Source organism: Choloepus didactylus, chromosome 8, assembly GCF_015220235.1.
Source record: "Choloepus didactylus isolate mChoDid1 chromosome 8, mChoDid1.pri, whole genome shotgun sequence".
Classification (NCBI taxonomy): Eukaryota; Metazoa; Chordata; class Mammalia; order Pilosa; family Megalonychidae; genus Choloepus; species Choloepus didactylus.
The window spans coordinates 70,180,524-70,204,464 of NC_051314.1; the positions used below are offsets into that span (position 1 = coordinate 70,180,524).

Sequence of the window (23,941 nt, forward strand, 5' to 3'; positions counted from 1 at the left end):
ACTTATACCTACAGAGCTAGTTCAGAGTTAACGTGAAGTTTGAATGAAATATCAAATAAGCCAGTACATTTTATAATATAAAACTATAAAAACATACATAGTAATACTAATAACTTAAATTAACATGCTCTGCTATATGTAGAGGCATCCGGGGAGTATTTTTTCATATACATAATGATTCCAGGATGTTGTACCTTTATATAGATTCAATGTCTGTTCTCTGGTATTCCAGTATCATTGTTAATTTTGTAGAATCATCAGAGGACTCTCTTTATCAGCCCTGCTTCCATTTTCAGCTGTTTCTTACATTCTTACCTTTTAATTGGATAGACTTTGGATAAATTCCTAAAAGGTAGCTTCATTTTTCACCTATGATTCAAGTACATTAGAACTTTTATCTGTTGCTCAAAAACTTTTCCCCCCAACTCATTTCTGGGCAGGAGGCTATGTTCCATATTACTAATAATTCTGTTAATAGCTATGGTTTATTGAGTGTTTATTCTATGGCTCGCCTTGTGTGGATTCTTCATTAATTTGCATTTATTTCTCAAAACCATCCTACCATATGTAACATTATTCATACAATCCATATGTAGGCATTGAGGTGGCTCCAAGTTATTAAGGAAACTTGACCAATTCATGTAGCTATTATGTGCTGGAGCCAGGATCACACTCAGGAAGGTATTTCTGACTGAAAGTCCATCCTCTGAGTGGAGGACCTTTGAAGATATAACAAATATTTATGATATATCTTTGTTTTATTGAGTTCAAACTGTCACATTTTTTTTTTTTTTTGCTTATTATAATGACATTCCTGTGTGAGAAAATAGACGACATTCTCATTTTACAGATAGACAAGGATGATAAGTGATTCAGTTGTAATAACAGATGCAAAATGATGTGGCTTAGTCTTCATCATTTTGAGTTTTTTTCTAGTGCTTTCATAAATCTTAAATGATTATTTTTCCTTATAACATTTTTGTGTGGTGTTGGGTATTCGAGCTTGGAGCCTTAGAATATTGTGTGTTTTTGGAGAAATCATTTAAATGCTAATACATTTCTATTTTATATTGTTACAGTTTGTGGGTGGCAAAGGCATTTGCAAGAATCCAATATTGCCTATACATATGCCTAAGGCATAAAGCAACAGTGCTCCTCAGTTTTTGTGCCCACTAAAATTGTGAGAAATGGATGAAAGTACACAATTTGGGTGAAGAAAAGAGATAACTGTTGTTCTTAAATGAGATTATATTTTCTGCCAGGTGATCCTTAGAAACCAATGGAGCTTTCTTGGCTAAATCTACAAAATTAGGTTCTTAATGAAACAGAATCCAAAAGGTAGATTTTAAAGCAATGTAAAACAATTGTTATCATTCAGAAATGGTTTTGAGAAATGATTTAGATTCCATAGTCTTTATTTTGAAGTTACCTAAGAAAATATGATAAAACTAATCATAAGGTGACTAGTATGTGAAAACACAAGTCTGTAAACCTGGGATGATAATTTACAAGATGGGATGTCCAGATAGATACTAGTTTCTCAACAGAGAGATTATAATCCAAATAATATACTCTTGCAATATACTTGGTAAGTGTGGCTTGAAATACTGTAATGTGATGACATTGGGTATATGATGTAAAAGTGAAGCAAAATGAATAGCTATAACGAAAATGGCTAGAATATCAGCTTCTGGATGATATAACAAACAACATAATATTATTGGTAGAGTTACATGGTTATCTCTTAAATTTGGTAATATATATTCTTATATATTCAAAACACATCAGTCCCTTGCACTTTAATTTACCTCTATATCTTCATCTAGTTCATCTTTATATTTCTCTCAATTATATTTCTATTTAATCTAATCTCGATTCTATTACCAATATGAATCTATTTCAAAGACATTTACTATTTCAGTAAATAACTTGGAAGTACTAGATACAGTCATAGTATTTATCAAAAAGTGCTAGTGAAGATGGATATTAATGTTGGATAAAACCAACAATGTAGTAAAACTTGTGGCATTAAATGACGTATTTGGTAGGATTATTGTAATAATCTATCAGCAAGAACAAAGAAAAATTTAGTTCTGGTAGATTAATTTGGTTTCTATTAAAATATGGAAATTAAAAGTAATAACAATACCATTAATAAAACTTACACTTGTAGAATGCTTTAAGTTTACAAAAATATTGACCTATTGTTGGACTTCATTTGAAAGTTAACTATCACAATTTAACCTTCACTATGATATCTTTAATTTCTCACTCTCTTCTGGCTCTTTTGCATTCTCTTGTCATGCCCCTGTAGTCACCACCTAATCTTAACTTTCTTTCTCTGCATGTTTCTTGAAAGAGTAATCTAGTCTGTTTCCATGTCCTCACATTTCACTCTCCCCTCTTCTTACTTCATGTCTCTATCACTCCCCAAGACTTACACTGTTCTTGTCAAGGTCATTCCTAGTTGCTGAATTTAATGAAAACTTAATTGTTTAATGCAATGAAACTTATCCATTAAAAGGGACTCATCTTTTTTTATTCTGATTATAAAATCAATATACATATACCTTCATTAAAGGTATACTGATACTTTATGAACCAGGTACTATTCTACATGTTAGAGCAGTGACTAATAGGATCTTTGCCTTCATGAAGATTACATTTCAATAGGAGGAGAAAGAAAATAAACACATAAGCAAGTATATAAATAAGTGAATAAGGTAATTTCAGAGAATAATAGAGATAATACCACAGAATCATGGGATAGTGAGAGGCTGGGGAAAGGTCTCTCTGGACTGGAGGGCAGGATGACCAGGAAGTGCTCTCTGAGGAGATGATGCTAAAAAGAGGCTCACCGTGGAAAGACTGAAGGAAGAGTCTTCAAGGCAGAAGGAACAGTTAGTGTAAACTCTTGAATGAGGTTGGCAGAGGGAAGCCACTGTGGTGGAAAAAGAGGGAAAGAGGGTGGCAGGGATGTGAAGCTGGGTCAGAGAGACAGAGGGAAGATGAGGTTGGCCCTTGTCTCCAGTAAGAAGTTTAGATTTTAATCTCATTGCAATGACTATGTATTCCAGTATTTTAAGTGTGGGAGGAGGGGTGTTAGTGTTATCTGATTAACATTTTATAAAGATAATTCTGGCCACTGTGAGGAAGGGTACTTACCTCATCAATTGGAGCATTCTACCTCAAGGTAAATTACTGTACTGTATTTGGCTATTAAAGTCCATGCCATGCTAATTAGTTAAAACCGTGTTACTCTAGAATATTAAGTGAATATAGAAAATGCCTGAATTGATTTTTATATAAATTACCTTATGTGCCCTGTATTTCTATTTAAAAGCACAAGGGGAGGCCATGTGGTTGGATCCTAGGCCCCAGCTTTTATATTCTTTATACATCAGGATTTTCCCCCTTTCCCCCATCCACTTTCTTTTCTAGACTGGTTAAGGTTAAACTTACTTTCAGATCCTGTGGGGAAATGTTTTCTCCCATAGCATAATAGTTTTTTAGCTCTTCCTTTCTTACAATTAAATGTGCTTTTAACATTGGTGAAGAGGAGAAATGTTTCAAAATGATAAATTTAAATCTCAGTGAATGTAATTCAAACATAATAATAAAGAAAAGAACGGGAGAAAGTCCAGGAGATATAATTGTCAGTCTCTTATTTTGACAACTTCTCACTTTAACATCTTTCACTGCCAAGGTTACCGTTTCTTAATTATCTTGTTTCCCTTTTGCTCCTTGCAAACTTCTGCTGTTTGGAAAACAATCTCAGGGTTTGATCATCTAAGTGGATTCATCCTTCAATTTCTAATTTCTTCCCTCAGTTTTTGCCATTATAAAATTCACATAAATTTGACTGTTACAGATTAATGTGACAATACTAAAAATGAATTCACACCTTGACCACGGTGGAAAGTTTCTAAGCTGATATCTGGCATTTCTCTCATGTAATGTACAGGAAATGTCCCTTCTTTCTGTGGTCCATACAAGGTCAAGAAGAAATGTATCATTCTGATTTTCTCCTTTGGGTTTTCTTCTTTGGTATTGATCCTTGGTCAAAAATCCTTGTCAGTCTGTTACGTTTCAGTTTGTTCAAATGCGATTGTTATTTAAAAATCAATTAGAATAAAACATGTTCAAGATAGGATAACTTCCTTCTCTTTTTCTCCTTTCTCAGTTTACCCTTTCTTGTCTCACTTTGTCTCTCCTTCATTTTCTTCTTCTGGCTTTTTCTCTGTCTCCTAATTTCATCCTAAAGAGATGGCATGTACTTGCTTCCTCCTCATGTTGGCAACTACACAAATATATTTGGCTCTAGGGCACCACCAACATTCAACAAATACTCAGTTACCAGTTATTAAGCTGGAACTTGGGTGGAGCCCTAGGTAGTCACAAATGTGTGGGGCACAGTCCTTACTTTTGGCAAGCTTGTATGACAGTAAGGGATTGAGATATGTAACTGGAAAATTATAATACAGCATGGCAAGTGGCTGGTATGCATATAGAAGGGTCCACAACATGGTCTTGAACAAATCCTATAAAAGTTCTAACCTGCACCATGAAAAATAAATAGAACTTAGCCATTTGAAGAGTGGTTAGGGGTGGGGTTGGCGGATGATATCTTTCAGGCTGATATAGATGTGAGATTTATCTGGAAGATGTTGAGGGAATTTAGCAGAGCTAAAATATAGACTATGAGGGTGTGTAGTGGGTGAGATGGGGAGGAATGGCATGAAATAAGGTTAGAGTCATAAAGAAGAGTCAAATCTTGAAGGGCTTTTTATACCTTGCTAAGGGTTTTGACCTTTTTTTATTTCCTCTGAGAATAGAGGGGGATCATGTGAAGGTTTTAAGCAGGAGTGTCTCCTGACCACATATTTGGCTGCAGCATAGCGAATGCATTACATTCATTCAACAGTATTTATCAGGCACTTGCTAAGTGCTAAGTCCTGCCAATATGGTTGTGGAAAAGGCAGATACAGTCCGTGCCCTCATGTTCAGAAGAGGGTAATATTGAAACAGGAAGTTCAGTTAGGAGGCTATGGCCAGTGAGAAATTTTGGTGGTCTGAGCTACAGTACTGAGGTAGGGATGGAAATAATTATATACAGTGAAGAGATAATCAGGGGGTATACTGAGAGAGCATGGCAATTGACTGCAAGGGTGTGGGGGTGGTATGAGGAAAAGGCAGGGGTCTTTACAGATTTAGGAACATTGACCTGCATCCTCATTTTTTTCTTTACTTTGACAGACTGGTGACTTTGTGGGTGTTTCCATATGTGCAGTTATTAGTTTGACCAGCTGTCAGGTCTGTCATTCCATTTGGCTGGTGCACAGTGGTAAGGAAAATATGATGGGTCATTGACCTTGTAGCAGAGGCCACTTGCTATGGGAAAGTTATTATCAAGAATTATGATAAGCAGCTTTCCTTGTCAGATGAGTTTTGATAAACTCTTCATTCTGTTCTACAATATGCAGTACCATGTGATTGGCAGGGATTAGATGCGGAAAGGGAGGCAGGATGGTTGAAAAAAATGGGTTAAAAAGAGGAGGATCTGATAAGAAAACTAGTCGGTAAGAGTGCTGAGAGGAACCGAGGAAACAGAATGAAAGACTCAGAACAGGCCATTGATGTACTTAGAATTCTAAGCCAGATTATTGTTACAGCTCAGTATTTCTCAACGATGCCTTCTCAGGATGCTAGTACCCTGTTTTACTCTGTGGATAAAGGTTTTTGGAGACCTTATATCCTTTCCATTTAATTTTTTGTTTAAATTTGCTGAATCCAGCATTCTAAATATATATTTGCCCCCTTTGTTTTTCATTAATACTGAATTAATATTTCATGAAACTAATGCCTCACAGAATTCACTTAGGGAAATGCTGGTCTAACAGGAATGGTCATAGTAATGGTTAACATTTATTAACTGTTATGCATAGAATTAAACTATTTACAGAAGCTGTCTCATTTAGTCTTCATACCAACAACAGTGTGGTGTGGATGATGTTATTTTCATTTTACTAACAACAAAGATATTTCAAATTATTAAGTAATTTGCCCAAAGGCACATTGCCAGTAAGCAGGGGGCCAGATTTTAAACCCAAACAGTCTAACTCCTACCCCCTGGCACATTATCTGTGACATGTTACAAGACCAGGATCTGTAGAGGCAGCTCTTGGTGACACTGGAACTCTCTTCAATCATCTCACAAATGGGGTGGGTCTCCCATCCACTGAAGGAGCAACTATAACATGCAAATGAGTGAACATCCTTTACTATTTCATAATTATTGAGCCCTTACTACATGCCAGTCATTGGACCAGGCATTTCATATGCATTATCTCATGTTATAGAAGATGAAACTGAAGCAGCAACTCCAGAAACTTGTCCAACATCACACGGTTAGTTAATGTTAGAACCTGGACTCAAATCCGGGCAGTCTGATTCCAGAACCCACACTCTTAACCATTCTATGCTGCCTCCTCAACATCTGATTTAAAGTGCACAACTCACCTACACTAACAAATGTTAACATATATCTATATGAAAATATATGGTGAATTAATTTATTTTTCATTCGTTTGTATTATATCCATGTGAAAGACATCTCTTTGGAATTGTACAGCTATCATTGGCATCATTGAATTAATATTTTGAGAGGGAATACTCTGGAGTGGGAGGTATGAGGAAAAAGGTAACAGAATTCAAGACGGAGAGGAATCAGGATAGGGCTGGGAGTAACTTCGGAAGTTGCACTAGAATCAGGACAAGGCTCTGTAGGTGAAGAAAAATGGGGTTCAGTATAGGATCTGAATCTGAAAAGGTGATGGGCACTAGGCATAAATTTATCTTCTCCATAAATAAATGCAAATGGATTTTATGTTATACTAGTTTTGCTTGTGCCTTAGCAATGGAGTGGTTAATGTATGGATTTTAGAATTTGACATTTCTGGGTTTGAATTTGTATTCTATCATTAAATGTGACATCAAGCAAATTTCCAAATTTTCATCATCTACAAAATGGGGGTGGAGATACTTACATCCTGAATCTATTCTAAAGAACAAATGAAATAATGAGTATAAAGTGCTGGAGAAAGTAAGTGCTGAATTTTTAACATAGGTAGCTATTATTTTATTATAATATTACTTTGCTTTCCTGAGTTTTGTGGGCTCAACTTGAAAATAACTTGCTATTTTTGGTATCCATTTTTCTCCTACTTCTGATAAAGTTGAGCAAGGTGGATTCTGACAACACTGAAATATTTCTGTCTCCAGTTGCGGAGTTGTGTGCATTGACTGGGTCAGGTTACTTTGCAATAAGGAAGTGCTTTCCCAATTTTTTTTTTTTTTTTTTTTTTTTGAGCATATTAAGAACAATAGATTTGAAGTAACTTGATTCTGTGCAGTAATTCATTTAACCAATTTTATTTAAACAGTTTACCCTGACCATTTGACTTGGCATTGAAGAAGGAATCGCCCTTGATTTTTTTAAAGTATAATAAATATATTGAAAGATTATTCAACTGACTGGGGCTTGGATCTTGTTAATAAATTAAACCCATATTTACACAGAGAGAGAAGTGGTAATATTTGCATATTGATTTTGGATATTGTTAAGTGGCTGAAGACTTGAGGTAGGACCTCATCTCTTGCGTCATATCAAAGTAATATTGTGTGGAAAACTTTTACTTTTCTCTGTTCATGGTTTATATACAATGGGCAGCATTTCAAATACAAGAAATGTCTTTTTCAGAAGTTAAATGTGCTAAAGTGTCATAAGGCTTAAAATGTAGCACAATTATAATGGAAAGGCAACAGTTTCATATACTTAGACTTTTATTATTATTTTCGTTTGCAGGATGAGTAAGAGATACTTACAGAAAGCAACAAAAGGGAAACTGCTAGTAATAATATTTATTGTAACCTTGTGGGGGAAAGTTGTGTCCAGTGCAAACCACCATAAAGGTAAGCTCTTCTGTTTTCTTTCTCTGACTCCTAGGAAAGTTGACTCTCCTTAACACAGACTGTAATATTCCATCTTAACTGATCTGCTAGATTTTATGGCATCCCCAACCCGCATCCCTCTCCCCGACAATTCACGTTAAAAATACAGAGTTATCCTTAAGATAGCTTTGATAGGGGAGGAATGATTATTTAAATGTTTCCAGGATTACTGCCATTTCTGCAAATAATGTTCAAAGAGTATGGAAGTGTGACTCTTTCTCCTGCCCCTTCCCCTATTTCTGTTTTTAAGATAGTGATGTTAAAATGTTGAGTTTACATGTAATAAAGATGGGTTTCAGACCATAGTAGTCCTTGATTAAAAAACATCTTTAATGAGATGTATATTAATAATATGTGTACTAATAATATGTATATATGTAAATTGTCTTTCAGTGCTGTCTGTGGATCATGTTTCTTCAATAGAAAAAAAAAGTGAAGATATTCACTTACTTTTTTGCCAGAAAACCTCTTTGAGTACTATTTAGACACTACCCCTAGTATGATACTCAGCAGTCTCAAATCTGCCATAGAGAACAGCAAGAATACTTGTTCTATGCCAATGTGTAAAGCTTGACAGCTCAAAATTATGCCCTTTCTGTCCTCTTTCTGGCCATATGACTCAGTGTAATGAATAGCTGCCTTTTCCAAATGTATTAAAATAGGGCTATTTCAGAACTGTCCCTACCATAATCAAGTATTCATAACCTGAAAAGTCATTTTAGACTGTGAAATATGGTTTTTACAGTTCAATTCTCAATCCACTGTAAATTCTAGATACTAGCAACTTATTTTCCTATTCTTCGTTTGGGTGAAGGGAGAATAAAGCTTGTCTTGAATTCTGTTATACATAAATTAGTTGCACCTGTGCATTTAATTAGTTTTATGTAGAATGTTAGCAGTAGGGAGAAGGATGTGGTGTAAGGGATTGAGGCCTATCAGACAAATCTCTGCTCCCTGTATTTAAAATGTAAAGGAAACATCTTTTGAAATATGAGAATTTTATTGGGAGATTTATGTTTCATATTTCATAATCCTGTTTTATTTCTGCACTGTATATTCATACCATTTTAAATCCACCTTTAAGAATTTTTAAGTTGCATTATGGTTTATGATAACTCCAAAACTTAAGATTTTTTTGGAACTTCTTGGCAAGAAAATACTACTTGAGCATAAGAGATTACACATTTTGTCAGAAAACATACTTAAATTGCCACATCCAGTATATTATAGAATATAGAGGAATTTTGTGCTGTTTTGTTGTTCTATTTCCACCCTGAAATGAATGACGTTTTGGATGAAGATTTTGGGAAAGGTTCTTCTTTACAGATTGTTTCTCTCCCTCTCTCCCTCCTCCCTGTCTTCCCCCTTCCTTCCTTCCTTCCCTCCTTCCCTCTTCCGCTCTCCCTCTTTCTCCTTCTTTTTCCTTTTCCATTCAAAATATCCTTTTTATTTTGAACTATTTTATACATAAAATAATATGTGTAATGTATATTAAGTTGTATATGTAAGTGCAAGTTAATAAAATCAACACGAGTATCCTCCCCATCCAATTGAGAAATGTTAACATTTCTAATACTTTTTAAACTGCCTGCATTGGTCCCTCTGATCTTGTTCCTCCTTGCTCAAGGTAATCACTATCTAAATTTTGCAGTTCTCATTCCTTTGCTTTTATTGATAGTTTTTCCATATATTTACATATGTCTATATAACATATTGGTTAATTTTTGTTGTTTTGGAGTTTACATAAATAGTAATAAACTGTAAGTATTTTTCTGCAGTTTTCTATTTCGTCCATCAGTATGTTCGTGAGATTCATGATAGTTGATGGCATGTACCTGTAGCTTATTCACTTTTTACTGTTGCTCAATATTTTATTGTATCTTATGAAGGCACCACAATTCATGTATTTATTCTCCTGTATGCAAACATTTAGTATTCTATTCTTCTATTTTCTTGCCGTTATGAACAGTGCTACTATGAACATTCTTGTACTTCTCTTCTTGTGCAAAGGAGCAAAGGTTTCTCTGGGACAGACTCCTAGGAGTGGACTTGCTGGGTCACAGGCATGAATTATCTTCAACCTTACCAAATAATGTCAAATGGATCCAAAGTGGTAGCACTAATAAAATTGTTCAAGATATTTTCTTATTAACTTTTTAATCTCTGCTGTATCTGTAGTTACATCTCCTCTTTCCATCTGAATTATTATTCCCCTGCGTAGTAGCTCTTCTTGGTCAATTTTACTAGCTTATTCAAAGAACCAACTTTTGCATTTATTGATCTTTTTGTTTGTGTATTTTCCTCTGTCACTACACTCTCCTCTTTATTATTTCATTTTGTTTACTTTAATTTATTTTTATTTCTATAACAAACACTTATGCTATACTTAGTATATGCCAGATACTTGTGGGGAAATGGACTTCCTTGGGTTTCTCATGCTCCTGTAAAAAGCCTTAGCCTCCTGAGACACTTCCCATTCCCTGAGGATTCGATCAGTGCCATTGGTTAACTTAATTGCTTTGATTCAAAAGGATAATAACAATTTTCTTACCTTCTGAGGGGTCCAAATGTTACAGCCTAGATTAAGTCCCTAGGTTAAGCTTCCAAAGTGCCAGGAAGACAGGGGTGCTCTCTAGCTAGGAATGAAGCCCAGGGGTTGAAAATATCTATTTACATTCTAAAAGGTTAGGATGAGAACCTAGGATCCCTTCCATCTGATCTCAAAGGAACAAATATATACATATATGTATATATATATTCCTCTCCTTAGAGGAGAGGAAGAGAATGGCTGTCTCTCTCTTACATATAAAGGAGAAAATCAGTTGTTCATTACTTATCTATAGTCTATGACATTTGATCTGGTTTTCATCCAGGGTAAGACCTAGGGCAAGTGGGGAGCTGAGGAGTGACTCACTTATTATTTACTATGAAGTAAATAATAAAAAATCTGTTTCTGATCCAGAACACTGTGTGTGTGTACATTCATCTAAATGTACTAAAGATGAATATTCAAAACTCATCAGCATGGTTCTAAGAGTTTTACTGATATCAAATCATTTAATCCTTGTAACAATCTAGGAATAGATAATATGATTAAACCCATTTTACAGATCAGAAACTTTGCAAAGAAAGGAAAGTAATTTGACCCAAGTTACCTAGTTAGTAACTGTTAAAGTCAGGAAATCTGGGCATTCTCACTCCCTACAACCACAAGATTATCACCTTACTTCTTTTTTTCTGAATTCATTTTGCTATTCTTTCTTGAACTTCTAAATCTGTTTGTAGTTCATAAATTTTTTTTTCCAACAGTACTGGCATTTATGTTTCCCACTGTATTAACTTTACCAGAGATCTTTGTTTCTTCATACAGCTTCAATCTATTTTCCAGTGTCCTTTCCTTTCAATTCTCTTTAGCATTCCTCTTAGCATCTCTTATAGGGCTGGTGTATTAGTCAGGGTTTTCTAGGGAAACAGAACCAACAGGAGATACCTGTAAATATGAGATTTGATAAAAGTGTCTCACACAAATGTGGGGATGCATGAGTTCAAATTCTGTAAGGCAGAATGCATGAGTCCAAATTCCGTAGGGCAGGCAGCAAGCTGGGAATTCCAAAGAAGGTCTTTGATGAACTCCCCAGGAGAGGCTGGTGGCTGAAGAAGAAATGAAGTTTCTCTCTTCTCCCTTAAAAGTCAACTGATTGGATTAAATCCAGCTGATTGAATTCTCTCATTGCAGAAGACACTGCCTTCATTGATGTCATCAACCACAGATGCAATCAATTGACTAATGATTTAATAGATCAGCCTTCTTGTTTATTAACCAGCTACAAATGTCCTTGCAGTAATAGTTAGGCCAGTGCTTGCTTGATTAGACAACTGGGCACCATCACCTGGCCAAGTTGACACATGAACTTAACCATCACAGCTGGTCTAATGGTGACAAACTCTCTTAGCTTTTATCTGGGAATGTCTTGTTCTCTCCCTTGTTTTTGAAAAACAGTTTTGCTAGATATAGAATTCTTGGTTGGTAGTTTTTGCTTTCAGCACTTTAAATATGTAATCCCACTACCTTCTTACCTCCATAATTCCCAATGAGAAATCAGCATTTAATCTGATTGAGGATCCCTTTTATGTGACACATAACTTCTTACTTGCAGCTTTCAGAATTCTCTCTTTATCTTTGGAATTTGAAAGTTTGATTTTAATAAGTCACTGTATAGGTCTATTTGGGACTACCCTGCTTAGAGTTCATTGAGCATCTTGGATTTGTATATTCATGTTTTTCATTAAATTTGGGCAGTTTTCAGTCATTATTTCTTCAAATATTCTCTCTGCCCCTTTCTCTTTCTTCTCTTTCTGGAACTTCCATGATGCATGTATTGATTGATGGTGTCCCAGAGGTTCCTCATGCTCTGCTCACTTTTCTTCATTCTTTATACTGTCTGCTCCTAAGATTGAATTATTTCAATTGCCTTATCTTCAGGTTCTCTAATTCTTTCTTCTACCAGCTCCAATCTGCTTTTGAACCCCCTCTAAGGAATATCTGTTACTGTTGTCTTCAGTTCTGTTTGGCTCCTTTTCATAATTTCCATCTCTATATTGATATTCTCTTTGTGTTTGTCTGTGGTTTTCCTGATTTCCTTTAATTCCATGTTTTCCTTTTTAGCATATTTAGGACCATTTTATTATTTTTTTTAAAAGTCTTGTTTGGTATGTCCCAGGTCTGGTCCTCTTCATTAATGGCTTATGATGCTTGAATCTTCTTTGCCTGGGCCATCAATTCTTGTTTCTTTGTGTGTTTTATAACCTTTTGTTGAAACCTGGAAATTTTGATATCTTAATGTGTTATCGCTGGAATTTAGAGTCTGAGGCATCTGTTCCTTAAACTTGTATCCAGTGTTATAACAGATCTTTCCTTGAATGCCAGGAGCTGTTTCTGCAAGCCTTTAGCTGTTTCCTGGAGCTTTGAGAAAGATATTTCTTCCACTTCTTGCTGGAAGTTCAGTTTCTTCTATCTTGTTGCTTTCCTTCAAATGGTCTTGACATCGTGGTCCAATATGGTAATATGGTTTTGAGGCAATGCTTTCTTCTCAAAGACTGGTGTTCTAGGGCTGGCTCCTGGCCAGCCTTGGTTCTTAGTTTGTCACATGGCAGCATCTCCAGGTCTCTCCCTTTTCTTCTGGATTCCATTGATGTTCAGCCTCTGCCTGCCCCCTCTGTGGCTCTGTAGTTCATTAATTTTTACCATTCTTTTTGTCTTCTATGCAATCATTCATAGGTATGAATTTCCCTCTAGAAACCATGTTTACTGACTTATTTTTCAAATCTAAGTATTTTCTCATTTCCATTCTGATTGTGTCTTTGCTTCATGAGTTATTTAGAAGTATTTACGCATTTCTAGATGTTATTTCAGTTGTTTTTTAAGTTACTAGTGGTTTGTAGATACACTTCATTCTGGATGTAGCCTGTATAGTAGGATTCTTTGAAATTTGTTGAACCCCTTTTTACAGTAGCATGTAGTCAGTTTTTTTTCAGGTATGCAGACTTGAAAAGAACATTTATTTGCAGATTTTTGGGTGAAGAGTTATATATACGACCATAATTTCAAACTAGTTTATAGTGTTATTTAGCGATTTGGTCTATTTAACTTACCAATTTAGATAATGTGTTAAAAATCACTCACTGTGTTGGTGAATTTTTCATTCTCTTTGGGGTTTTAAAAGTTTTGTTTTATGTATATTTCAAACTCTATTATTAGGGTCTTACAAGTTCAAAGTTTTTATATTACTTTATTGAATATAGTTTTTATCCTTTTCTAGTACCCTTCTTCATCTTTAGTAAATTTTAAAAATATTTTCTTTGTCTTTTTGTTTTATTCTGCAGTTTGACCATGATACATATCTAGTGGCGACTTTCTTTTTATTTATACTCTTTGGGATTTACTTGACTTCATCACTGAGGATTGGTGTCTCTCATCAACTTTGAAAAATTCTCAGGCATTATCTCTTGAAATATTGCTTTCTCATCATTCTCCCTATTAAACTAGAACTCTGAGTAGTTGTATGTCAGCTTTCTCACTCTGTTCTCTTTGTATTTTTTCCTTTAGTAGAGAAGCTGTGGGTTTACAGAATAATCATGCATAAAATACAGGATTCCTATATACCACCCTGTTATTAATGCCTTGCAGTGGAAAGGAAATTTGTTACAATTGATGAAGCACATTTTAAAAATTGCACTATTAACTATAGTCCATGGTTTAACTTAGCGTTCACTGTTTGTGTGATACATTTCCGTGGATTAAAAATTTTTTTTTATTCTTTTAGCATATATACAACCTAACATTTCCCCTTTTAACTACATTCAGATACATATTTCAGTGATGTTAATTACATTTACAATGTGTGCTACCATCACCACCATCCATTACCATTAATGTTTATTTTATATTTTATAATTCCCACCTTCAAGTCTCTCTGTGCTTTATTCTGGGAAATTTATTCAGATCTTTTTTCTGTCACACCAATTCTGCCTTCCCTTGGGTCTAACCTGCTCTTTAATCCATAGATTGAGAGTTTTTAAAATTTATTTATTTTTCCTGCAATTTTATTGAGATATAGTCATGTACCATATAATCATCCAAAGTGTATGATCAGTTGTTCACAGTAAGCTGTGCAGTCATTGCCACAATCAATCTTTGAACATTTTCATAACTCCAAAAAATAAAAAATAAAAATAAAAATAAAGTAGAAAAGAGCACACAAAACATCTCATTCCCCCATCCCCCTCATTATTCATTTACTTTTTTCCCCTATTTTTCTACTCACATAGTTTGAGTTTTAATTTCAGTTACTATATACTAGTAAAAGTTCTACTTTTTTTTCAAATCTACTTGTTTTGGATATTGTTTTGTTCTCACTCATGTTTTCAGTTTTCTTTTTTTATATGGTGTGTGTGTGTGTGTGTGTGTGTGTGTGTGTACTCTTTAATAATTCTACTTTATATAATCTTTGGGTTTTCTTCCTGGTGATAATACCAAATAAAGTGTGGGTTCTCTCCCCAGTGTGTACAATGACCAATCCTGTGAAACTCGGTTTCAAAGGGAGAAAGAGCTTTATTGCAAAGCACAAAGCAAGGAGAACAGATGGCCTATGAGCCTTAAATCTATCTCCCTGAACTGCAGTAATTCTGAGAGTTTTAGAGTGTTCAAAGACAGGCTGGTTTAGGATTTGAGCAAGCTGGAGATGATGGAGTTAGAGATAGTCTAATTATTGAGCATGCATACAATTACACACTTAGTCACTGAACATATGTAAGAATGTATACAAGAAAGTGGCAGCCTTAACATTATGATGGGCATGATTTTTAGTATTATAATAAGGTATAGGTCAACTATATGTTAAGGTTTAAGCTACTGTCTATGTCAGTGGGCCAATTCTGGTTAGAACTAATTTTTGTTTGATAAGATAGCCTAGGAATTGGGGTGGGTTAGTTCTGAGCTGACTCAGGTTCCTTCACTAATAAACATTAAGGGGCTGCCTAATGATCATGGGACTTCAAAATTGTCAAACAAGATAAGGGGGTACATGTGAGGCCATTTATGAGTTATCCTGTGGTAAAGATTTTATACTTACATAATAAAGAAAGCATCAGTTATCAAAGATCTAAGTATCTGGGTTACAGGTTAGTGAGTTTCAGTAGTTTCAGGTACTTACTTTTGTCTATTCTACAATATACTAGAAAGGAAGAAAGTATCTATGTAATGATTCAGTAACTGTAATCATTTGTTAACTCTTAACTCTTAGTTATGGTAACTTTCACTCACGATACCTTATTTCTTCCAGGGTTTGTGATTTTTTTCATGTACTTTTCTTTTTCTTTATTAGCGAAGTTGTGGCTTTATAGAACGATCATGCATGAAATACAGGAACCCTATATGCCACCCTATTATAAACACCTTGCATTGGTGTGGAACATTTGACGATAGCTCATTTCTATAATTGTACTATTAACTATAATCCATGGTTTAACTTAGGGTTTACTGTTTGGGAAGTGTTGTTCCTTGGATTTTTTTAAAAAAACTTTTTATTCTGTTACAATATATGCAATCTAACATTTCCCCTTTTAATCACATTCAGAAAAATATTTCAGTGCTGTTAATTATATTCACAATGTATGCTACCTGGAATGATGGAGATGTTTTGCGTTTGTGATTTTTTTAAAAAAATTGTTAGCCAATGTTCGTTGCAATTATTTTTGGGAAAATTTTTGAGGCTTAGGATGCATTCTTCCAGAGATGATTTGCATATGCTATGTGTCTTAGGTAGGATCCTGCAGAAACAGAGCTGAATCAAGAATTCTTGTTTATGTGATTTATTGCAAGAGTGTTCTCAGAAGAAGGTGAGGGAAGTAGGATAGAGCAGGAGAGAAAACTAAGCACAAATGGAGACTCAGTTGGAGACCAACCTACTCTTGTCCTATGGGGAAGCTCTGAAACACAAATTATACTACGAAGTTGTTCCATGCTTGAGACAAAATGGACAGCCTTTTCTAACCTTGTCCTTCGGTCATTGGCCATAGTCTGTGTGGTACTCTCCCAAGGGAAGCAGCTCCTTTTCAGTAGAGGGTAAATATAATTATATCATAACTGACTTATAATCAGCCCACATTCACAACAAGTATAGGAAAGGTGCCCCGGTGAAAAAAGGATCTTGGCAGAGTGCCAACAGCTATATTCCGTGGCTGTCCATACCTTGTACTTATTAGATATACTAGTTTCTCACTTAAGTTCACTCCATCCAGGCAAACTCACCGAAGATTCTGGTTGGTCACAATTGTTAAGAAAATATAAATGAGGAGAAATAGTGGGGTGAGTTACAGTCCAGCTAATGCAGTTGGTACCGAGGCCATTGCTGATCCTCATTATCTACCTACTCCCCCTATCCACTGAGGAGTCCTCTCTCTTTCAGCTAAGAGGCTTGCCTGATGTTTTACCCAGACCTCATCCCTGAAGGTTCTGAGCCCTCTATTACTCTGTCCTTAATGCTGTGGCTATTGTATTTACACACTTATCGTTGTAACTGGGCATGGGAATGCCAAGAGATGGCTCAGTGGGTCATGAGCGCCTGACATAGTCCACCTTGCCCCCAGCACACAGCAGCAGCCCTCCTCATGACCATCAGGGCCATTTACTCCATCAGTATTTAACACCATCCTTTTCTTGCTGGTCCATGGGTATGAGAAGCCCAAACTGACCATCAGCAGCTCTAGCTTTATATTTAGTAGAATTCTTACTGTTTCACCTGGTAGAAGGTTCCCTCTTATTCTTCACCCATAGATTCCATTGGTCCTTTTGGCAGAGTTATTTTAGACTGGGAATTTCTTTGCTTACAGGGTAATTATTGAGCACTTAGAATAAGGTCTGGGGATATAGCAATACATAAAAGAGACAAAAATATATGCCTTCATGAAGTTTTCATTTTAGAAATGGGAGATGATGGACAATAAAAAAATAAAAAAATTGTTTGATAATCTAAATACTATGAAAAAAAATAAAGGAAGAAAAATGGATAAGAAGTATTCAGGAGGGATTGTAATTTAAAATAAGGCATTAGAATAAGACCTAAAGTTTCCAATGGAGTAAGCTAGGGAATATCTGGGGAAAGGATGTTCTAGGCAGAGGCATCAGTAGGTATTAATGCTCTCATGTAAGAGAGTGGCTGGAGTCAATGAGAAACAGTAAGGAGGATGGTGTGCATAGAACAGGGGAGAGTGGGAGGAGATGAGGTCATTACAGAACAGGCAATGTAGAGGACGACAGAACTGAATAATGAGCTCTCCAAAACACCAGTGCAAAAGCTCTCAAGAGCAACCGAATGGAGAATTGTGTTATGCTGTTGTCTGAGCATAATATAGATACATTGTAGAAATACAGAGCATTTAGCTTTGAAAAGCCAGTTAGCTAACAATCAGAAGTTGTTGTCATCTGCTTAATAAAATCTTATGAGCTTTGAGGAACTAACAGTTCCTCACACACAGAAAATAAGTTTACTGCTCAAGCTGCCACAGAAAGATTCCGCCCTGAATTCCCACAATTGTATTGCGCTGAGCATTTGGGCAGGGATTAACTCAGAGAATTGTGACAGCTAGTCAGAAAGTATAAGCAGTACTTTCCCCTTGGAAGCAATTACATTAGGTACAGCTTCAGGTATTGGGGATCAGGGAGGAAACATTTCAGTTTAGGACTCCAAGTTCCCAAAACAAAAATATAATCATGAATCTTAGAAGGCTAATATGTTTTCTTGCCTTTTCTTCCCCTACCCACTACATCTAAACAAAATTTTAAAAAGAACTAGTCATCACTGGGTATGTGGGTTGGAAAAGGATCTGTATTTTGTGGGAAAGAGAAATATACAGGTAAGAGTTATACTGAAGAAAAGAAAACAAAAAATAGTTTGTTTTAATTAGCTAAGCTTGAGAATATGCTGTCCTCAATGTAATACAAGGTAATTACTAATCCAAATTTGTTTGATGAAATTTCTTCAAAGAAAAACAAGTTTTAAAAAGAAGATGGTTTTTAGTACAAAGGCTGGGTGACAAAGCCACCATTTAAATTTTTTATTTTTGTAGCTCTTCATTTGTAGCTCTTAAGAATTTTGTTCTAAGTGGAATAGGTACATTCTCTGGATATGGGTTTGCCTACCTTCACGCGGTGCTTCTGTGAAAACTACCATCCGTGAATTTACAGAATGCCTTATCCACTGTCATGCTATTCCACACAGCATTGCTTCTGATCAAGGAACCCACTACAGCAAATGAAGTACAGAAATGGGCACATACTCATGGAATTCATTAGGGCCAGGCTTTAGGTCAACCTCTGGAGATAGAAAAGTGAGCAAAACAGATATGATCCATGTCCTTGTGGACTGGACAGTATAGTGGGCAAGAAAAACATTAATCAGATAATCACACAAATAAATATTTAATTACAAATGGCATTAAGTGCTGTAAAGATAAAATTTCAGATGATAAGCGTATAACAACTGTAAAAATGGATGGAGAGATTTAAAAAAATCTTTTCTAAGGAAGTGACATTTGAACTGCAATCTAAGTAGTTAAATAGACAAAGTATGGGGGTGTGAGCATTCCAGGCAAAGAGAGCAGTCTGTGCAAAGGGGCTGAGACAGAGAAGAATAGAATGATCTGGAACTGAAAGATCATTGCGGCTGGAGGGCAGAGAGAGCAAAGACGAAGGTGGTGCTCAATCAGTTTGGAGACGTGGATGGAGCAGATCCTTTGGAGCAATATTCAGAATTGTTTGCATTCTTACAGCTTAAAGCATTTGATCCAATTTAGGATATTATTAGGAGTTCCAGTCTGGTTCATAGCTGATTTTGATGTACATCACAGTTTTAAGAACCCTGATATATAATTTATAGTGTTTTAACAATCTTGTTTATGAAAACAATTGGATTACTGTCCCAAGAGAAAGAAGAATGGCAAGAACATAAACTGTCTTAATTTTGGACCTTTAACAAGATATTTTATTTTATTGAATTGTCAAAGTAATTCATTCATACACTTATTGATACATGCTAGGTGTCAGAAACTATGCTAGCCTTGGCTGGTGATTCTGCTCTAAACCATGTTGTTTTCCTGGGGTTTAAACTTCCATATCTTGATTTTTTTCTCCTCCCATTAATTTTAAATTTTAATTTTTGCATTCTCATAAGCAGGGAACAAGAGTGCCTTTAAAACACCCTGTTAACACTGAGATTTATCATTGTATTTATTCTTTGCCAATTTCATCCTTTTTAATTTGTAATTCATTAATTACTAAAGATGATGAATACACATTTTAATTGGTTATTGACCATTAATATTTTTATTAATTATGTTTTTATGGCTTTAATCCATTGTTTTTATTAGGGTGACTTGTTTTTGTTATGGTTTTATTAGGGCTCTTTATAAATGATTAACATTTTGTCTTTCTTATTTTGCTAATGCATTTCATTTTACGTAGTCAACCTATTAACATATAGTGCATAAGAGCATAACTTCAGGATTTTAATCCAGGTTTGTCCCTTTATACTTTTAAGGTAATTTTTTTACTCTTGAATTTTAAAATCACCAATGTATCTCTAGATTTTGTCTTCTTAAATTATTGAGTCAGTCTTTTCAAGCTTAGGTTTCAAGTTTTAATGAAAACCTATCTTTTCTTTTATCTTTATCTAATTCTTTCTCCATTTGCCTTATCTGCTCCACCACCCCCCACCCACAACATTTACTATCTCTCTGTTGGATCATAATTTTCTGTCCTCTGTATCTAGCAACCACTTATCCTCATTTTTACCTTCATTTTTAGAGATGCTTTTTCATGCTTCCTTTCTTACATGTTGTTGACCTTCCCATCCTTGACTACAAGTTTCTGTGATATGGTTCTAATTTTTACTCCTTCTAAAGTGATTTCTTTTTGGAATAGTTCTGAAACAACCAAAAGAGCATATGATCCAGAAATTGAAAATATAAATTTTTACTTCATTTCATTTCTCTGTAGTCATAATGCAGTAAAACAATAGCCAAATGATGATATCTTGATATTGTTCAATGAAATACATGTTAAAGAGCATATTCCAAAGTGTATTTTATGGAATACTAAAACATCTCCCCACTCTCCTTTTTTCCCCGTGGGTCAAACTTTGACTTCGGTTTTCCTGGGTGTTTAAAAACTCTTCTGGGGAAGTTCAAGTATGAAAGATGGGCTTGCCATAGTCCTGTCATGTCTTAGAGTAGAAGCACAGGGCAGATATTGTATATCCAACAGCAATATGGTTAGAGGAAATACTGTTTGGTATTTAGTGCTTCCAAGCTCATGAGGGCTACCTCCATCTCTCAAGAGTAAGTGAACACGGAATACTTCTGTGGCTGAAGTGAGGATCTTCAACTGAGCCAGGCAGCAAATCCATGAGGGGGGGAGGAAAGAAGCAAAAATGCCATCAGCTTATTGCCAGGATGGAGACAAATAGAGAGAGATGGGCTTGTGATGGAGGCAGATACACAGTTTGCTGCGAGAATCCAATGAATGTCATGGATTGCCAGCCATCCACGAGAAGCCGCCACGAGGAAGCACCATCCTGTCGACACCTTGATTTTGGACTTCTAGCCTCCAGAACCACGAGACAATAAATTTCTGTTGTTTAAGCCAGCTAGTTTGTGGAACTATGTTACAGCAGCCCTGGAAAAATAAGACACAGGTTAAAAAGACAGTATAAAAATGGCAGTCATTTTGGTAAGAATAGTCATCAACGTGTCTGCCTTTTGAATCACACTGCTCCAGGCTGGATTGGTTGCTTGGTTGCCTCTATGTCTGGTGTACATGTCTCATCCTTAGATCTCTTTTTTCCATCTTCTTTTTTCTCTCTTCCATATATGATATTTCATTTTCAGAGTTTCATATATCTTCCTTTTTTTTTTTTTTTTTAGTTTTCTCTTTCATTTTGGTTAAGAATATCCCCTAGCTTCTTGAATAAGGATGAATAGGAGGTTTGTTTCTTAAGAACTTGTTGTCTGACTATATATTTATTTCAACCTCATATTTAAATGCCAGTTGAACTGGGTATAGAATTCTATGTTGGAAATAATTTTCCTGAAAAAGTTTGAAGACATTTCTCCATTATTCTTGCTTTTAGCGTTGCCATTGTAAAGTCTGAGACCATTCTTATTTATAATACTTAGCCCTGAATTATCTGTTTTTCTTTCCTTCTCTATTCTGCTTGATTCGGTGTTCTGAAATTTGTCTTCTAATTTTTTATCAGTTCTCTTGTACCTTCCATCTCTCTGTCTTTTTGCTCTACTTTTTATTTGGGATGTTTCTTCACCTTTATTGTCCAAATAGTCTCTTCAATTTTTATGGCTTCTTTTGTACCTTTAATTTCCAAGTGTTCTTTATTTTTGGTCTCTGAATGTTCCCCAAACACCTCCCCCCACCCACATTTTTAAGTATTTCTTCTTGCATAGTCTGTCTTCTGAGAGTTTTTCCTACCTTGTTATTTTGGTTTCTATCTTCTATGTTAGAAGTTTGTGTCATAATCCCAAACTATCTGCTCTGGAAACTCTGAGCCTGTCAGTGGGGCTTGTAGAATTTGAGAATCAATATAAAATGATCTGGCAGGATCTTTGTTGGGATTATATACCAATGGTGGTATGTTTAGGTTTTCCCTTTTGGGCTGGCCAGCTTCTCCAGAAAAGAATCCTTCAAGCTTTGGGCTGAGAATATCAGATACCTGAGAGGGGAAAGACTCTAGGGTAGGGAGTGGGTTCTCACATTCAGCATTGCGTAGTTTATTCAGTGATCTTGTTTTCAGTATGGTGCCTATACTCTTTACTGTGTATTGTATCCCCTAGTCCAGAGACAGCCTGTCCTTCTCCATAAAATAAACATCCAAGCTCTGCTAGGGTGACGGATGAACAGCTGCCCAGTGACATGGAATGGGAGAAGGTAACAAAATTTAATTGCTTCTCAGAGACATTTCACCAATCCTCTCAATTATAGCCCCAGTTCTTCACCCTTTCTAGATCTACCTGATGCTTCCAGTCTCCCATTCTTTTGCACTATCGGCTTTGGAATTCTTCTTTCTTGACTCTGATAAGTCAACTCCAAAATTTCATTGCTGATGGCTCCTCCTTAAACGTATTTGTTCAACCCACCATCTTAAATCAGAATCCTAATGGTATTTTTAATTTTGCTGTTTTCTTTTTAGTTTCCTTACTCTTCATTTTTTTTGGTCAGGGTCCCTTTTATTTCCATATCTCTCTTTTCCAGCCCTTTTTTTTTCTTCTGTTGTTGGTAGCTCATTTTTGGTTTGATCAACACCAGTTACTTGAATTATATTGACGTAAAAAGCAGAAGCTTTATAAGTTTTGCTTTTGTTTCTTGCAGTATTTTTTTAAATGATGGTTTTCTGTTGGTTCTAGAGTACTATAATATCTTACTTTCTTCCAAAAATATTCCATAGGACTGTTTTTTCTTTCTACTTTAATATCCCTTCCCATTATTTGTCCCAGTTTGGCTGGGTGTCCCCAGTTTGGGTGGGTCTTGACTTCCCATCTTCATGTGTGTACTGTTGAAATCCCCCTCTAGGTAGGACACTGAAGCTGTGGCTAGTTCCAGGAGGGAGCTACTTTTCTCCTTGGGTTCTTGTTAGTATTTGGGGAAGCCGCTTTGACAGGCCTCAGATTTATACATCTAATTTTGGGCTTAGTAGGATCTCTTTTCTCAGTACACAGAATGTTCCCACCTTTGTCCAGATATGGCTACCAATGGAATCAATGATGCATGCCCTTGTCCTCCTGGTTTTCTGTTTGGTCTCCCAAAGCAAGTCTGCTGTTTAATTCTGAAGGCTCAGAAAGCATTGTCAGCAGCATGTTCCCATTCCCCAGCTCACTCATGCTCTGTTCTCAGTTGCACAACCCAGAGTCTTTAGGATCATAATTGACATCTCTCTTGCCATCTGTACCCCTATCTGGTCCATTGTAAAACCCTGTTTGTTTTACTTCCCAATTATCTTTCAAATCTGACTTTCCTTCCATCTCCATGGCCACTATTATCTCTGAACAATTGCAGCTATTTCTTCTCATCCAAAATTTCATGACTCTAATTCATTCTCTACACAGCAGCTAAAGTGAACTTCAAAATTATAAATATTTGAACTCATAAAGACAGAAAGTAGAGTACAAGTTACCAGGAGTGGGGGAAAGGGGCAATGAAAATGCAAAAGTAGTGTAGGGTTTCTGTTTGTGATGAAGGGAAAATTTTAGTAATGGACAGTGGTGAGAGTACTGCAACATTGTGAATGAAATTAATCCCACTGAATGGTATACTTTGGAAGGGTTGGAATGGGGAAATTTATGTTGTTTATATAGTTCCACAATTAGA

General features: G+C 35.7%; 1 protein-coding gene across 2 annotated transcripts in view; it reads left to right on the forward strand.

Moving 5' to 3' along the window:
* TAFA2 (TAFA chemokine like family member 2) overlaps positions 1-23,941 on the forward strand; it is a 490,256-nt gene that overhangs the window by 344,612 nt on the left and 121,703 nt on the right. For both annotated transcript variants that reach the window (XM_037847595.1, XM_037847596.1), the window contains exon 2: positions 7,865-7,971. In XM_037847595.1, the coding sequence (XP_037703523.1) occupies positions 7,866-7,971 (106 nt within the window). In that variant the 5' untranslated portion in view covers position 7,865. The remainder of the gene's footprint in view (positions 1-7,864; positions 7,972-23,941) is intronic.